At 41.1% G+C, this 17,893-nt stretch overlaps 1 protein-coding gene across 4 annotated transcripts in view; it reads right to left on the bottom strand.

The window, feature by feature from the left end:
• FER (FER tyrosine kinase) overlaps positions 1-17,893 on the bottom strand; it is a 485,813-nt gene that overhangs the window by 317,897 nt on the left and 150,023 nt on the right. For 3 of the 4 annotated variants that reach the window (XM_069752566.1, XM_069752558.1, XM_069752574.1), the window contains exon 11: positions 5,111-5,300. In XM_069752566.1, coding sequence (XP_069608667.1) covers positions 5,111-5,300 — 190 coding nt within the window. Of the gene's footprint in view, positions 1-4,845; positions 4,940-5,110; positions 5,301-17,893 lie in introns of those variants that run through there. The other variant, XM_069752583.1, reaches the window with a different exon arrangement.

Here is a 17,893-nt window from a genome sequence, read left to right as displayed (position 1 = left end):
TTTTACCTACATGTAAATGTGGCGAATGTAAAAAGCACAAATAGGCATCTGTCATCGGTAGCTATAGAGAAAGATGGCCTTCATTGCCTGCTGATAAAGGGGTCAGCAGCTGGTTTATGGCCAGCGTTTCCATCTTGACAAACATTAAAAAAGAAATAAGATGGGGAACATCTTAAGTTGATTAAAACCAGTAAATTTTATTTCTTTCCGTTTCCTTTTTATTCTCCTTTCCTACAGCAGCACTCAAAGGCATATATATACGTACGGTATATTTATTTATTTATTTTTCTATTTTTAAATCTCCTCTTTTTACAACCAGCATAACCTGGGTGAAATGGATGTGAAGTCAAGTGTAGAGGTAAAAAGGAAAGATTATTCCTGCCAGGCTAGGAAAGGCTGAAACGACAGGCGTACGGCCATTGCTGTATCAGACCAGTCCAAATGCTGTTCTCTAAGAGATGCTTTATTTCCAGGCACAGATCAAAACCCAGAAATATATACAAATTATAATTATGCTTTCATCCCAGCAGTGCCTGAAAAGATCATTAATGGCTCAACGTCAGCAAAACACTGGGCTATTCCCATACACACGGCCTATAGAATACAAAGCCCTGTATAAACCTGCTAACCCTGACACAAGCTAAGAAAGCTACGCTGCGAACGTGTGAACGATGCTTTAAGAATAAATATTAATAGCAGGGTACCTGTAGTGTGTGTCCATAAGGAATAACACTATTCCTGTCCACCATGTAACAGTGTACTGTATAGCATTTCCCCTCATTAGACATCGTTTTTGTTAATTTTCCCTGCATTCGGATCGAGAGTGGAAGGAGACTTGAACCTCCTATTCAACGTTCAACATAGGGGAGCAGGATCAGCTCTTCTCTGTCTCTCGGCAGCACAATCCTTCAAGCAGGAGCAGAATTAAGACCATTTTTCAGCAGTACTGAGCAGTGTAGCTGTGAATCTAACACTGCAGTGAGGTACAGCAATTACTAAAAGCTGCAGGCACATTTCTCTGCCTCTCTTGCTTCAGTCTCCCCTCCAGCAGTTTCTGCCTCCACCACCTCCCATCTCTCTAGACCTTTATGGCCTGCATGTAACCTTATATCTCTGTGTACGGATATCATTGTGTAAGGCTAAGTTCACATCTGTTTTTCTGTTCTACGAAACACAGAATTCAGGTAGGAGCTGGAGTTTCACATGATGGGCACTAACAGCACAGACTGACCACATTCACTGTAATGGAGTTCATCAGGTTTCCATTATGGAGTCCATTATATTTCTGGAAAAATAGCTGTGCCAATTCTGGCACAATTGATGGATAGTTTTAATAGCACCTAAGATGCAGATGTGACCAGAAGCTAAGAATATGTTCCAAGCACCAGGCTGAGAGTTAGTGGAAAAATTGGCTGAACATTGAAGACCAAATGCAAGAAATGTTTGTGAAATATGATACCTATCACTTTTTTATACTCATTTAAAATACTGATTAATAGAAAGAAAAGCTTAGATGCCAATTACTATTTAGGAGTTATTTAATTTCCAAACTATAGGACAAAAAAAGGACAATGGAGCAACAATAGTAAAACAATACTATAAATATGTCTTGTCATAGAGCTCCACCTAGTGGTAAATTTTAGGTAACCTCTCAAATGCGTATACTGCAACCTCAAGCCTGATACATAATATAGCAATAGGAACAGAGTATGAAGGTGATCAATGACGAGCAAAAAAAGTGAAGATCGATGAGTGTACAAAAACAAGGAAAGCTATCATTACATTAATTCAAAACCTTTAAAACATTGAAAAATAAGTACAATGGCCATACTAATTTAAAAAAAAAAAAAAGTCTATGTGAAAAAAGCTAGAACATTATGGGTAAGACAAAATGTGATCTGTTTTAAAATAATGTAAGGGTTAAAAAAAAAAGGGATGGGAATCTAAAAAACAAATCTATAAACCTGCTCAAACCGCCGTAGCTCCAGCAGACGCTCCAGATCAGACGCTCCAGCACAGATGCACCAGATCAGACGCTCCAGCACAGACGCTCCAGCGCAGACGCTACCTACAGCGCAGACGCTGCCTACAGCACAGACGCTCCAGCACAGACGCTCCAGATCAGACGCTACCTACAGCGCAGACGCTCCAGCACAGACGCTCCAGATCAGATGCTACCTACAGCGCAGACGCTACCTACAGCACAGACGCTCCAGCACAGACGCTCCAGATCAGACGCTACCTACAGCGCAGACGCTCCAGGGATCTATAGTCTTTATTTTTATCTCCCCTTACTTTCCCCCAGTGATGACATGCTGCAGATGCATGCGCCTGCCCACGAGCAGCGAGACTGCAGCAGTCACGTGTGTACAGCATGGGCCACTGCCGGACTAGTACTCAGAGAGCACTGGGAAACAAAGCAGCAGCTTGGAGATTGGAGATTTAACCTTTATTTTAATACTGTCTTCCCTGTGCTTAGCAAACCTTTACTAACTCTTTAGCTAAACGTTCTACAAACTCTTTATATTTCCGTATCTGCAAATCCTTATTCTTAAATGCATGGATTTGGGGCTAACCATTTTTTGGCAAATGGGTTTCATTAAAAATTTTGCAACCTTTTTGCAATTCATATTGTAATTTTGGGAGGAGTACAAACAGGAAAAGAGATAATTCTGGCTTTTCTTCCCTTTACGGTATTGATTGAATAATATAACATTTTCATAGATCGGACTTTTATGAATGTGGCAATACCAAATATGCAAAAGGTAGCGGAAACCACAGCCCTCCAGTAAATGCCATTTATCAAAAATAATCTCTTTTGTTCCTAAAACAGCATTAAATATAGTGACTAGTGATGAGTACAGGTGAGCGGCTTTGATCGGGTCAGGGCTTACTGGGCAAGCTATAGCGTGTGCCGAATAAGCTGCAGAGGGAACCCGGATACATGGAGAGTGCCGGCTGGTCACGTGTCGCAGCTGTGCTACTGTCACAGCACATGCATGGAGAGCCCAACAAACAGGCTGTCCATCCATATATGTGCCGTGCTTGTTACACAGCGACACATGCAGCTGCGGAGCCGGACAGATAACCAGCCGGCACGCTCCATGTATCCGGGTTCCCTCTGCAGCTTATTCGGCAAGCTCTAAAGCTTGCCCAATAAGCCCTGACCCGATCACATTCGCTCATCTTTAGTGATGAACGTGCTCGAATAAGGTGTCAAATAGATCTACAAACCAGCGCCGATCTATACCGTTGGGTTATTTTCTCAAGATTTTGGAGAGTTTATGATGTTGCAGCATTTCTGCACCTATTACATGTATTTTTATTGCGTCTTTGACGCTGTGCCTTTGTCTTTTCGGTGTGTCATGGATTAAATAAAGCGGTTTTGTTTTTGATACTTCCTGGTACATGGCATTGACAAAACTTTATTGATAGTCAGTGGAAAAACACTACAAATGCTTGAGTTTTTACTTGAGATCCTCTGTATCTCATGCTAATTTACGGGGAAATCCACATATAAGCCTCAGCGCACCCACAAGAGGAATTGTGATGCTGCGAATGTGAAACACGCACTGTAGTTTGTGAGAAATGCTTCACGTGGCCACTCCTGCGCTCTAGATCATACGGAACAATCCAGAGCTGCTCACCTGCCCATGGACTCAGGCCGGGTTCACATTTGCGTCTGAGTCCGTGGTACTGCGGACTGCTTTCCTTAAGCTCCGCCTACTTCCGCATGCGTCCTGCGTACCTATCTTTAACACTGTGTATGCAGGGACATGCGTCGTATGTGGATGCGTCCGCGTGCGTCATTTTGAAGTGCTCTCCGAACTCAACAGGTTGCATTTTCTTGCATTCGGCGGGCACATCAAAAAGACGTACGCGGACGCATCTGCATACAACGCATGTCCCTGCCTACACAATGTTAAAGATCGGTACGCAGGACGCAAGTGGAAGTAGCCGGAGCTTAAGGAAAGAAGTCCGCAGCGCCACGCTGCAGACTCAAACGCTAATGTGAACCCGGCCTTAGATATCTGTCACAGACAATGAGTCTAGAGCTCAATACATGCAGGAGACTCAACATATCTGGTCAGACGTTTTCCAGAAACAAGGACACTAGTCCATAGGCGATGTCTTTTATTGCATTTCAGCCCATTCAGAGGAGAGTCGTTTTCACATATTGTAAACCATGGAACGGTATGGAGCCCAACCATGGAAATCATCATGTGTAAATGGACCTTCACTTTGTGATGCGAGAGCGCACACCCTGCTGCAGAATATGGTGCAGAGGCTTGGTGCATATGACATTACTTTGGCCCACCTGCAATACTTAATGTAAAAAGGTCAGAAAAGATCATATCTATATGGTTTCAAGCTGGTTTTTTTCTCCTGTACTAAAACTTTTGATTATAAAATAAATATATAATGTATTGTTCATATTTTAGAACTACACACATATTACATAATATAAAGGTAAAATGACAAGGCCCACAATAAAACCACAGCCATATGGGCCAACCTGGAGTAAGTTCAGAGAAGAGCTACCAGGATGGTGAGCAGACTGCAAACTATGTCCTACGAGGAACGGTTAAAGGATCTGGGAATGTTTAGTTGCAAAAAAGAAGGCTAAAAGGAGACTTAGTAGCCGTCTACAAATATCTGACAGGATGTTACAATGTAGAGAGATCATCTTTATTCTTATTTGGACATGGAAACACGAGAAACAATGGAATCAAATTGAAAGGGAGGAAAAACAGATTAGATATTAGAAAAAAAAAATTTGACAGTGAGGGTGATCAATGAGTGGAGCAGGATGCCACGAGAGGTGGTGAGTTCTCCTTCAATGGAAGTCATCAAAAAGAGGCTGGACAGACATCTGTCTGAGATGGTTTATTGAATCCTGCATTGAGCAAATGGTTAGCTATAATGACCCTGGAGGTGCCTAGAATTGGGGAGCGGGGGAAAATGTTCAGTGTACTGCATTTACCAATATGATATACCAGTATAACGTTAATACTGGAAAAAGTAAACACAAGAGCTCTATGGACCACTCTGCACCTGTCCCCGCACTTCTACAACGATTAACATGACTGAATTAAACAAAGCCGCTTACCATAGAAGTGACCGATCTGGCATCTTCTTCATAATTTACTACAGGAGGGGGTTCCTTCCCTTCATTCTCTTGAACTTTCTGATCAAGCAGCTCCTTCTGAGCAGATAACTTGGTTTCTGTACACTTGAGGTGCTGAACTGACTGCTTTAACTCTTCCAGAGCCTGTTTCCGACTTAACAACAGCACAATACTAAAGAGAGGGGATTAAAAAAAACACATATATATATATAAAATAAAAAGTAAATAGCCTTTTGAGAAAGGAAGAGAACAGAAACTCAAAAGACACTGGGTGCAGCAATCCAAAAAGGCAATATCGATCTTTTAACAAGACTTGCCAAGTGACTTAAGATAAGAAGTCAAACTAGGCACTCCCCCACCCTTATTTCGGCAGATTTATCAGAGCTTTTTGACTTGAACTTTAACATCCTCAAAATGACTGTATTGCCCAGACTTTTGTATTTACTACAAACTATCCCGACATATATATCCCATCCTCCATCTGGATGAGGGTCCAACTTAAATTCAGCCAATTTGTTTGGTCGGCGGGGCGTCCAAGAATTCATAATACTGCTTTGGTGCTTCCAAAGGATTTAGGGGTATAGGTATGCCACACTGCCGAAAATACTATCTTGCATCTGCCAATGCAAGAATCTTAGATATTCAGCACTGCAGAGAATCTAAACTGTGGGTACATATGGCCTATGAGTCTTGTCATACATCAGTTTCCACTCTACCATGGACTTGGCCTATTTTGGTCCGAAATAACATCTCTATTCCATTTAGTCTCAGGCAAACACTCAACACTATCCACATTCCCAGCATAAAGTGAATTCTAATTGACCCATTAGGACCGTTATCCCAAATAACAGATAACCCAAAATTCCCATGCGGTGACTCTTCAAGCCTTTATTTGGGTAGCTCCAAGAGAAACCCCTTGCGTCTTTATAATGTGGCCCCTGAGGGTGTATTGCTTCCCCTCTCAGCTATTTTAGGTGATCGTCCACAGAAAGAGATATTCTTTTGAATATATTCAACTAGAGCATTTTTCTCTACATTTGCCAATCATTTTTAATGGGTGTGCCCCCTTTCTTCGTTTGAATCCCTATGTATGGCTCCCACTAACCCTGTACAGGCAATATCCGATATCTATAAGCTTCTATTGGATAGTAATCCGAATAAGCTTCCCCCTTTTTATAAAGCGTGGGAAATGGAGCTCCGTCAATCCTTTACAATAGAACAATGGTATAAATGTTTCCATCTCTCTCATAAATCTAATTTAGCCAACTGTTATAAAATAGTATCTAGAGCAGGGGTCCCCAACCTGTAGCTCCGGAGCCACATGTGGCTTGCGGTCCCATGAATTGTGGCTCGTGGCTGTCTGTCAGCTTGGTGAATTAGCTCCAGTTCTAGCAAACAGGTATGAAGAGCAAATCTGAAAATGGTGAATTTTGTGAGCAGCCCTGCACAGAAGAGCAGATCTGAATGCACATAAACTGGTCTTAGGGGTTTTGAGATGATTTAAGTATGGTATGCTGGAGACAAGATGATACCACCTGTCAGAGGAGGTGTTTGAAGCTGGATGTGACAGTGTCTTGGGAGTACTTTATATTAGAATACTGAATGGGGGGTATTGTGGGAACCCCTGGATCTTAGTATACTGCTTTTGCGTGATTTTTGTGGAAAAGCTTAGGTTAACCATTATGCCTGTAATGGGGGCTTTGGTTGCCACTATTGTGAGGGGACGGGAGCTGAATGTGGCTCGCGACTTTCTCTCAAGGCTGGATGTGGCTGCTGACCCTCTCTCAGAGCTGAATGTGGCTCTCAAGGTCAAAAACGTTGGGGATCTCTGATCTAGAGGGTATCGTGTTCCCTTGGTCTTATATAAATGGTTCCCGGAGAGTATCAAACTTGTGCGGGCGATGTGGGGCCCATGTGGGTTCGATGTTGCATATATGGTGGGCATAGCCAGCCTTGGCGGCCTTCTGGGACAGTGTTCCTAAAGCAGTTAAAGAAATGACGGGGGTGTCAATCCCTAAAAGCCCAGAAGCAATTCTACTATTTGTTTCCCATGCCTAAGCATGCTTTCAAGAAATTGTTATTGAGGCACCTTCTTCAGGCCGTTAAAGTGGTAATTCCATGACACTGGAAGTCTTTAGACCCGCCTTCGCCGGAGGAATGGTTTGGGGAGGTGGATAGAGTTCACAGATGGAATCCGATAGCCCATACACAAGAGGCAGCTAACAAAGTGGCTGCGAAATGGTTTCATTGGGAATCCTTCCTATCCTCACCAATGTACCAAAATGAGGTAAGATAATTTCTGCCTTATCCTTATACAATATTTGATATGCCGGTATTATAGTACATACACCATCTGTCTTAGTGTTTTGTCCTCAAGGTCCCTATAAACATTTCTCTTTTTTCTTTTCCTTGTTATTTAGTGTAACAGGTTGTCAATTGTCTTTTGCAAACTACTGTTGATACCGTGTGGAGTTGTTTGTTTTCATGTAACTAAACAATTCTCCATTTCATTAGCTAATATGCCATATGGTGTGTTCGAATGAACCTGTTGATTGTTTTTGTTATGCATTATAAAAACAATAGAAAAAATTTTGAATCAGAAACTAGACAGTCACCTTGCAGACAAGTATTTTTGGGTGTCTGTCCTTATTAGTGCAAAGCAGGAGCACGGGTTTGACTGGGGTAGAGGCTCTGCTAGGTAAAGGGGTAAAGTTTCTCCTCGTGGAGAGTGCCAGGCTAGTCTAAAGAGACTCTGACAACACCTTCTCAATTGCTATATTCCCCCTTCTAAAACCATTACAGCCTAAACTCACCTCTGGTGTTGGCGCCATTTCAGGGACGTCTGTGCTGGGTCTCATATGAGGTCACGAGAGTCCAGACACCAATCAGAGGACTCCTCATTCTCATTTCCTTTGGACAAAACTGACATCATGAAGTAGTGAGAGCTGCTCCTTCTCTCCGACTTCCTCCAGATGTCCGTTACGCCCGAAAGAAAGGAGAGTGGCGTGGCTGCTGATTGGCTGCAGGGCTCACGTGACGACATAATGTTATGCTGGGAAATCCAGTGCTACAGTCACTGGAGAGGCTCAAGCATTTGATGCGAGTGCAGGCTTCCATTTTAGAAGTGAGAATATAACTGAGAAGGGGATGTCACAGTAGTGGATAACTCATTTACATATGCAAGTAGACTCTCCAAAGAGGAAAAGGTCAGCAACTGTTGTGCCACATGACAGGAATGGTCACTGATTTCATTTTGACTCTTCTGTCTGATCTACTGTATCTGTATTTAAGGGACAGGTTCCCAGTTTACGACCACTGCACTAACCACTTTATAAATTGATTACATGGAACCCTAACCATTTTTTGACCAATAACATATATGAATTGAATTATTGTTTCCCAGACAGTACAGCCTGAATCAAAGACCTGGAGCTTTGTTCTTGTCATTCATTATTTACTTGGTGTTCTGGTGTGTGTATAATGTGTAATGTATAATATATATATATATATATATATATATATATATATATATATATATATATATATACATACATACATACATACACACAAACACACACACATACATACATATATTTTCTTTACAACATTAATTTACCTAATTATGTATGTCACCGCACGACTTTTGTCATTATTCTGTTCTATCTGCTTGAATTTTTAAACGTCATATTTTATACATATGTTAATTAAAAATCTACTTTTTAAACGTATTTTTTCGCAATGGACCCTCCTTACTCCCCAATACTTAGGCATTTGGGGATGTGTTCCATTATTTGAATATGGAGGTGTTTTGCCTCTAACTCTTCTTATAGACTTTGTCTTAAGCATCTCAAAAGGATGAAGGTTTTACAATGACCCTCACAGTCCTCTGATGTGATTGTCATTGAAAATCTGTGGCTAAAACTTAAAATATCAGTGCATGCAAGAAGACCCAGGAATCTCAAAGAGCTAGAAGAATTTTAAAAGGAATAATGGATGAAAATCCCTCAAACAAGAATTGAAAGACTCTTGTCTGGCTACAAAAAGCATTTGCAATCTAAATACTTCCAAAAAGGGGTGCTACTAGGTACTAATAATGCAGGGTGGCCAAACTTTAGCATCAGCCCATTTTACTTTTTGTCATTTTTAAAATGTAAGACGAAAATATTTTTTTCCCTAAAACACAAAAGAAAATGTGTCCTCTTTAACTTTAGCCCTTTTAGAGATCATTTCATCTTCTTCTTGCTTAACTGTTCACAATAACAGTAATTTTGACCAGGGGTGCAAAGTTTTTACATGCCACTAGGTATGTATGTATGTATGTATGTATGTATGTATGTATGCATGCATGCATGCATGCATGCATGTACAGTTGTGTAAAAAAAAAAAATGTTTGCCCCCTTACTGATTTCTTATTCTTTTGCGTGTGTCATATTTCAATGTTTAAGATAACCAACAAATTTAAATATTAACCCCTTTCTGACATTAGACGTACTACCCCGTCGAGGTGGGGTGGGCCCGTATGACCACCGATGGGATAGTACGTCATATGCGATCGGCAGCGCTCACGGGGGGAGCGCCGCCGATCGCGGCCGGGTGTCACCTGCTTATCGCAGCTGACATCCGGCACTATGTGCCAGGAGCGGTCACGGACCACCCCCGGCTCATTAACCCCCGGCACACCGCGATCAAAGATGATCGCGATGTGCCGGCGGTACAGGGAAGCACCGCGCAGGGAGTGGGCTCCCTGCGGGCTTCCCTGAGCCCCCCGCAGCAACGTGATGTGATCGCGTTGCTGCGAGGGTCTTACCTCCCTCCCTGCCTGCTCCAGGCCCGCATCCAAGATGGCCGCGGATCCGGGTCCTGCAGGGAGGGAGGTGGCTTCACAGAGCCTGCTCAGAGCAGGCACTGTGAAGCCTGCAGCACTGTAAGTCAGATCAGTGATCTGACAGAGTGCTATGCAAACTGTCAGATCATTGCTCTGTGATGTCTCCCCCTGGGACAAAATAAAAAAGTTAAAAAAAAAATTTCCAAATTTAAAAAAAAATAAATAAATAAAATATTCCTAAATAATGAAAAAAAAATATATATATTATTTCCATAAATACATTTCTTCATCTAAATTTAAAAAAAAAAAACAATAAAAGTGCACATATTTAGTATCGCACCGTCCATAACGACCCGACCTATAATACTGGCCCACTAGTTAACCCCTTCAGTAAACACCGTAAGAAGAAAAAAAAAACGAAGCAAAAAACAACGCTTTATTATCATACCGCCGAACAAAAAGTGGAATAACACGCGATCAAAAAGACGATATAAATAACCATGGTACCGCTGAAAACGTCATCTTGTCCCGCAAAAACGAGCCACCATACAGCATCATCAGCAAAAAAATAAAAAAGTTATAGTCCTGAGAATAAAGCGATGCAAAAATAATTATTTTTTCTGTAAAATAGTTTTTATCGTATAAAAGCGCCAAAACATAAAAAAATGATATAAATGAGGTGTCGCTGTAATCGTACTGACCCGAAGAATAAAACTGCTTTATCAATTTTACCAAACGCGGAACGGTATAAACGCCTTCCCCAAAAGAAATTCATGAATAGATGGTTTTTAGTCATTCTTCCTCACAAAAATCGGAATAAAAAGCGATCAAAAAATGTCACGTGCCAGAAAATGTTACCAATAAAAACGTCAACTCATCCCGCAAAAAACAAGACCTCACAAGACTCTGTGGACCAAAATATGGAAATATTATAGCTCTCAAAATGTGGTAACGCAAAAAATATTTTTTGCAATAAAAAGCGTCTTTCAGTGTGTGACGGCTGCTAACCATAAAAATCCGCTAAAAAACTCGCTATAAAAGTAAATCAAACCCCCCTTCATCACCCCCTTAGTTAGGGAAAAATTAAAAAAATTTATTTCCATTTTCCCATTACGGCTAGGGTTAGGGCTAGGGTTAGGGCTAGGGTTAGGGCTAGGTTTAGGATTAGGGTTAGGGCTAGGGTTAGAGCTAGGGTTAGGGCTAGGGTTAGGGTTAGGGCTAGGGTTAGGGCTAGGGCTAGGGTTAGGGCTAGGGTTAGGGCTAGGGTTAGGGCTAGGGCTGGGGCTACAGTTAGGGTTGGGGCTAAAGTTAGGGTTAGGGTTTAGATTACATTTACAGTTGGGAATAGGGTTGGGATTAGGGTTAGGGGTGTGTCAGGGTTAGAGGTGTGGTTAGGGTTACCGTTGGAATTAGGGTTAGGGGTGTGTTTGGATTAGGGTTTCAGTTATAATTGGGGGGTTTCCACTGTTTAGGCACATCAGGGGCTCTCCAAACACGACATGGCGTCCGATCTCAATTCCAGCCAATTCTGCGTTGAAAAAGTAAAACAGTGCTCCTTCCCTTCCGAGCTCTCCCGTGTGCCCAAACAGGGGTTTACCCCAACATATGGGGTATCAGCGTACTCAGGACAAATAGGACAACAACTTTTGGGGTCCAATTTATCCTGTTACCCTTGGGAAAATACAAAACTGGGGGCTAAAAAATAATTTTTGTGGGAAAAAAAAAAGATTTTTTATTTTCACGGCTCTGCGTTATAAACTGTAGTGAAACACTTGGGGGTTCAAAGTTCTCACCACACATCTAGATGAGTTCCCTGGGGGGTCTAGTTTCCAATATGGGGTCACTTGTGGGGGGTTTCTACTGTTTAGGTACATTAGGGGCTCTGCAAACGCAATGTGACGCCTGCAGACTATTCCATCTAAGTCTGCATTCCAAATGGCACTCCTTCCCTTCCGAGCCCTCCCATGCGCCCAAACAGTGGTTCCCCCCACATGTGGGGTATCAGCGTACTCAGGACAAATTGGACAACAAATTTTGGGGTCCAAATTCTCCTGTTACCCTCGGGAAAATACAAAACTGGGGGCTAAAAAATAATTTTTGTGGGAAAAAATTTTAGTTTTATTTTTACGGCTCTGCATTATAAACTTCTGTAAAGCCCTTGGTGGGTCAAAGCGCTCACCACACATCTAGATAAGTTCCTTAGGGGTCTACTTTCCAAAATGGTGTCACTTGTGGGGGGTTTCAATGTTTAGGCACATCAGTGGCTCTCTAAATGCAACATGGCGTCCCATCTCAATTCCTGTCAATTTTGCATTGAAAAGTCAAACGGCGCTCCTTCCCTTCCGAGATCTCCCATGCGCCCAAACAGTGGTTTACCCCCACATATGGGGTATCAGCGTACTCAGGACAAATTGTACAACTTTTGGGGTCCAATTTCTTCCCCTACCCATGGGAAAATAAATAATTGGGGGTGAAAAGATAATTTTTGTGAAAAAATATGATTTTTTATTTTTACGGTTCTGCATTATAAACTTCTGTGAAGCACTTGGTGGGTCAAAGTGCTCACCACACCTCTAGAGAAGTTCCTTAGGGGGTCTACTTTCCAAAATGGTGTCACTTGTGGGGGGTTTCAATGTTTAGGCACATCAGGGGCTCTCCAAACGCAACATGGTGTCCCATCTCGATTCCAGTCAATTTTGCATTGAAAAGTCAAATGGCGCTCTTTCGCTTCCGAGCTCTGTCAGGCGCCCAAACAGTGGTTTACCCCCACATATGGGGTAGCGGTGTACTCAGGACAAATTGTACAACAACTTTTGGGGTCCATTTTCTCCTGTTACCCTTGGTAAAATAAAACAAATTGGAGCTGAAGTAAATTTTTTGTGAAAAAAAGTTAAATGTTCATTTTTATTTAAACATTCCAAAAATTCCTGTGAAGCACCAGAAGGGTTAATAAACTTCTTGAATGTGGTTTTGAGCACCATGAGGGGTGCAGTTTTTAGAATGGTGTCACACTTGGGTATTTTCTATCATATAGACCCCTCAAAATGACTTCAAATGAGATGTGGTCTCTGAAAAAAAATGGTGTTGTAAAAATGAGAAATTGCTGGTCAACTTTTAACCCTTATAACTCCCTAACAAAAAAGAATTTTGGTTCCAAAATTGTGCTGATGTAAAGTAGACATGTGGGAAATATTACTTATTAAGTATTTTGTGTGACATATCTCTGTGATTTAATTGCATAAAAATTCAAAGTTGGAAAATTGCGAAATTTTCATAATTTTCGCCAAATTTCCGTTTTTTTCACAAATAAACGCAGGTACTATCAAAGAATTTTTACCACTATCATGAAGTACAATATGTCACGAGAAAACAATGTCAGAATCACTGGGATCCGTTGAAGCGTTCCAGAGTTATAACCTCATAAAGGGACAATGGTCAGAATTGTAAAAATTGGCCCGGTCGTTAACGTGCAAACCACCCTTGGGGGTAAAGGGGTTAAACAAAGATAACGAAAGGAAACGCAAAATGCAGTTTTTAAATGGAGGACTTTATTATTAAGGGAAATAGAAATCCAAACCTACAGGGTCCTATGTAAAAAAGTGATTGCCCCTAAACCTAATAACTAGTTGTGCTTTCCTTAGCAACAAAAACTACAATCAAGCGTTTGCAAAAACTGGTAATGAGTCTTTTACAACGCTCTAGTTTTTGCCCACTCATCTTTGCAGAATTGAAGCAATTCAACCCCTTTGGAGGATTTCCGAGCATGAACCTCCATTTTAAGGTCATGCCACAGCATTTCAATCGGATTAAGGTCAGGACTTTGACTAGTCCACTCCAAAGTCTTAATTTTGTTTTTTAAGCCAGAGGTGGACTTGCTTGTGTGTTTTGGATTATTGTCCTGCTACATATCCCAAATATGCTTCAGCTTGAGGTCTTGAACAAATTACCGTACATTCTCCGTCATGATTTTTTGTTAGACAGCAGAATTCAATGTTCCATTTACCACAGCAAGTCTTCCAGGTCCTGAAGCAGCAAACCAGACCACCACACCACCACCACCATATTTTACTGTTGGTATGATATTCCTTTTCTGAAATGTTGTGTTACTTCTATGTCACATGTAATGGGGCATACACCTTCCAAAAAGTTCCACTTTTGTCTCGTCAGTCAACAAAGTATTCTCCCAAAAGACTTGGGGGATCATCAAGTTGTTTTATGGCAAAACGGAGATGAGCCTTTATGTTCTTATTGCTCACAAGTGGTTTTTGCCTTGGAACTCTGCCATGCAGGCCATTTTTGCCCAGACTCATTCTTATGCTGGAGTCATGAACACTGACCTTAACTGAGGCAAGTGAGGCCTGCAGCTCTTTGGATGTTGTCGAGGGGTCTTTGGTGACCTCCTGATGAGGAGAAGCTGCACTCTTGGGTAATTTTGGTCGGCCGGCAGCTCTTGGGAAGGTTCACCACTATTCAATGTTTTTGTCATCTGTGGAAAATGGCTTTCACTCTGGTTCACTGGAGTCACAAAACTTTAGGGTATGTTCCCACGGTCAGTAAATTGGATCGCGGTATTATGTCTAGCTTTTGAGAAACTTTTCTTGATTGAGAACAGGTACGGCAGTTATCAGGCGTGCTTGTTGCTGGGGAATTTTAATTCTGCTTCTCAAAGATGTGTTAATTAGGGTTGATCGAATAGCTTCGGATAAGTGATTATCCAAATAGCTATAGCGCTTCCCGAATAACTGCATCAGTAACCTGGATACCTGAAGCGCGCCCGATAACCAGCTGACCGGCGCTGGAGCTGCATGTGTCGCAGCTGTTTCACAGTCACAACACATGCATGGAGAGCCTGATTGTTGAGCTCTCCATGCATTTCTTGTGACTGTCACACAGCCGCGTGGCACCGAACAGCTGATTATCGGGAGCGCTCCAGGTATCCGAAGCTATTCGATCCACCCTAGCGATAAACCAAAGTTAATTAATGTGTTAAGATGGGGGGGCAATCACTTTTTCATACAGAGCCCTATAGGTCTGGATTTCTGGTTTTCTTAATAATAAAGACCTTTATTTAAAACCTGCATTTTGTCTAATTTTTTAATTTACATTTGTGTGACTAACATGCAAAAGAATAGGAAATCGGGAATGGGGCAAACACTTTGTCATACAACTGTATGTATGAATGAATGAATGAATGAATGAATGAATGAATGCAAGTACAACTACAATGTAAGTCACATTTATGGTGGACTGAAAACGAAAACCACTCTGGGTATTTGGGTCAGTATCTTGCATTATATTTAAACTAAACACAATAGTGGATTTCAAGAAGTAAACGCATAACTAAGGGATTTGCATCATTTTGGTGCAATTCTTATTTTTTCCTTATCAATACTGGTCAACATGTAATCCACAACATGAAAATCTGATCCCTCAGTTTATGGTGGTGTATATCAGACATTCAGCTGAAGACCACTGTCTTAATGTCTTATGTTAACTTTTGCTCAGTATCTTCTAAAAACTGAGATTCTAATTTACAATTAGCACATTTCCTAATATCCTTATCACTGACACAAAATTAAAATATAATTAACAGACGGTAACTAAGAACTGCCAGCAGCCTGTTATGTCGGGTTCTGGATCTTGAGGCATGGTCAAATTCTGCGGATTTAGATAGGGGGCACAGGTGCACTTGAATTTTTTGGGCAACTTTCAGATTCCCTGAATTAAAGGAAATGTCTCATGTAGTTAATATCAATGTCTATAACTAAATTTAGGTCAGTGGAAGAAAAATTCAATGTTAGTAGCCATATTGAAGATTCATGCTTACATCCTGGATATTTGTGCTTTATGGAAAACAAAATCTTTGACAGATAAGTGTCATAGACTAATAAAATTTCAAAGAGGCTCCCTCTATATAGTGAGCTTCAGGACAAAATTCTATGTATGGGGGATTTTAATATGATACTTAATGTACAATTGGATAGGATGAACCCCACAAACAATAGACCCATTACTAGCGGAAATACTACTCTACACATTTATTTCAGAAATGGGCTGGATTGACTTATGGAGACAGCAGCACCCATTTAAGAGGGAATTCTCCTGTTGGATACCAGAATTGAACATGTTTTTAGAAATGATGATGTATTTACTGACTTGAGTAGAATTGAATAACTTCCAAGAGCAGTATCAGATCATGCCCCATTGGAAATACATCTACAGTTAGCAGGTCCAAATAGACCTAAGAAATTTCGCATTCATCCATTTTGGTTGTCTCTCAAAGGAGAACATGACAAAATATCTGATCAACTGAAAGTCTTTATGATGGACCATGAAGACTTTCCAGATAAGCTTATAGTTTAGGACACGTTTAAAGCCTATTTGAGTGGCTGCGTTAGGTCTACGATCTAATATATTAAGAGGAAATCTGCTATTGGGGAAAGGAAGCTGGCCGAGGACTGTAAAATATTGGAATCTGAATATGTTAATAATCCCTCAGATGATTCTTTACATAGGTGGCTGGGGAAGGGAAGAGAATATCTGACTTACTTACATGAAAAGGCACAGAGGAAGCTTTTTTTTCTCCAAAACATATTGTGAACTAGATAATCAATCCAGTAAATTTTTGGCACACATAGTCCAACAGAACCAAAATTCTTCTTCAATACTAAGTATTAAATCAAAAGAAGGCATCTCTTTCCTTAACCCCTTAACGTCCAATGATGGATCTATCCGTCACTGGACGCCTCCCCATGTATTATGCGGGCTTCAGCCGACACGATAGCTGATCAAACTCTGACAACGGCATTTAACACATGCTTCCATAAGCACGCCGGAAATCCGCCCATTGGTGATCGCGTGTCACCGATGGGTTGGCATGACCACCAGATGTCTTCTGCAGACCTCTATGGTCGTCATAGCCAGATTGCTATGACAGCCACCCAGTGGTTGCAGCTCCTAGAAATTCATTAATTCTGCTACATACAGGCCATCTGATCATCGCCTCTATGTAGCAGAGCCGATAGGTTTATGGCAGCTTCTAGTTTTCCATGAAGACTATTGAAGCATACAAAAAAAAAAAAAAAAAGTTTTCAAAAAATGTATTTAAAAAAAAAATGTAAAAGTTCAAATCACCCCCATTCAAAATAAAACAATAATATATATATATATATATATATATATATATAGATAGATAGATAGATAGATATATACACACAGTCATGGCCAAAAGTATTAACACCCCTGCAATTCTGTCAGATAATACTCATTTTTTTCCTGAAAATGATTGCAAACACAAATTATTTGGTATTATCATCTTCATTTAATTTGTCTTAAATAAAAACACACAAAAGGAATTGTCCTTAAGCCAAATTGGATATAATTCCACACCAAACATAAAAAAGGGGGTGGACAAATGTATTGGCACTGTTCGAAAAATCATGTGATGCTTCTCTAATTTGTGTAATTAACAGCACCTGTAACTTACCTGTGGCACCTAACAGGTGTTGGCAATAACTAAACCACACTTGCAGCCAGTTGACATGGATTAAAGTGGACTCAACCTCTGTCCTGTGTCCTTGTGTGTACCACATTGAGCATGGAGAAAAGAAAGAAGACCAAAGAACTGTCTGAGGACTTGAGAAACCAAATTGTGAGGAAGCATGAGCAATTTCAAGGCTACAAGTTCATCTCCAAAGACCTGAATGTTCCTGTGTCTACCGTGCGCAGTGCCATCAAGAAGTTTAAAGCCCATGGCACTGTGGCTAACCTCCCTAGATGTGAACGAAAAAGAAAAATTGACAAGAGATTTCAACGCCAGATTGTGCGGATGTTGGATAAAGAACCTCGACTAACATCCAAACAAGTTCAAGCTGACCTACAGTCCGAGGGTACAACAGTGTCAACCCGTACTATCCGTCGGCGTCTGAATGAAAAGGGAC

Source organism: Ranitomeya imitator, chromosome 1 (genome assembly GCF_032444005.1).
Source record: "Ranitomeya imitator isolate aRanImi1 chromosome 1, aRanImi1.pri, whole genome shotgun sequence".
NCBI lineage: Eukaryota > Metazoa > Chordata > Amphibia > Anura > Dendrobatidae > Ranitomeya > Ranitomeya imitator.
Note: the sequence above shows the minus strand (reverse complement) of the source record. Positions and strands in the feature narration are given on the sequence as shown.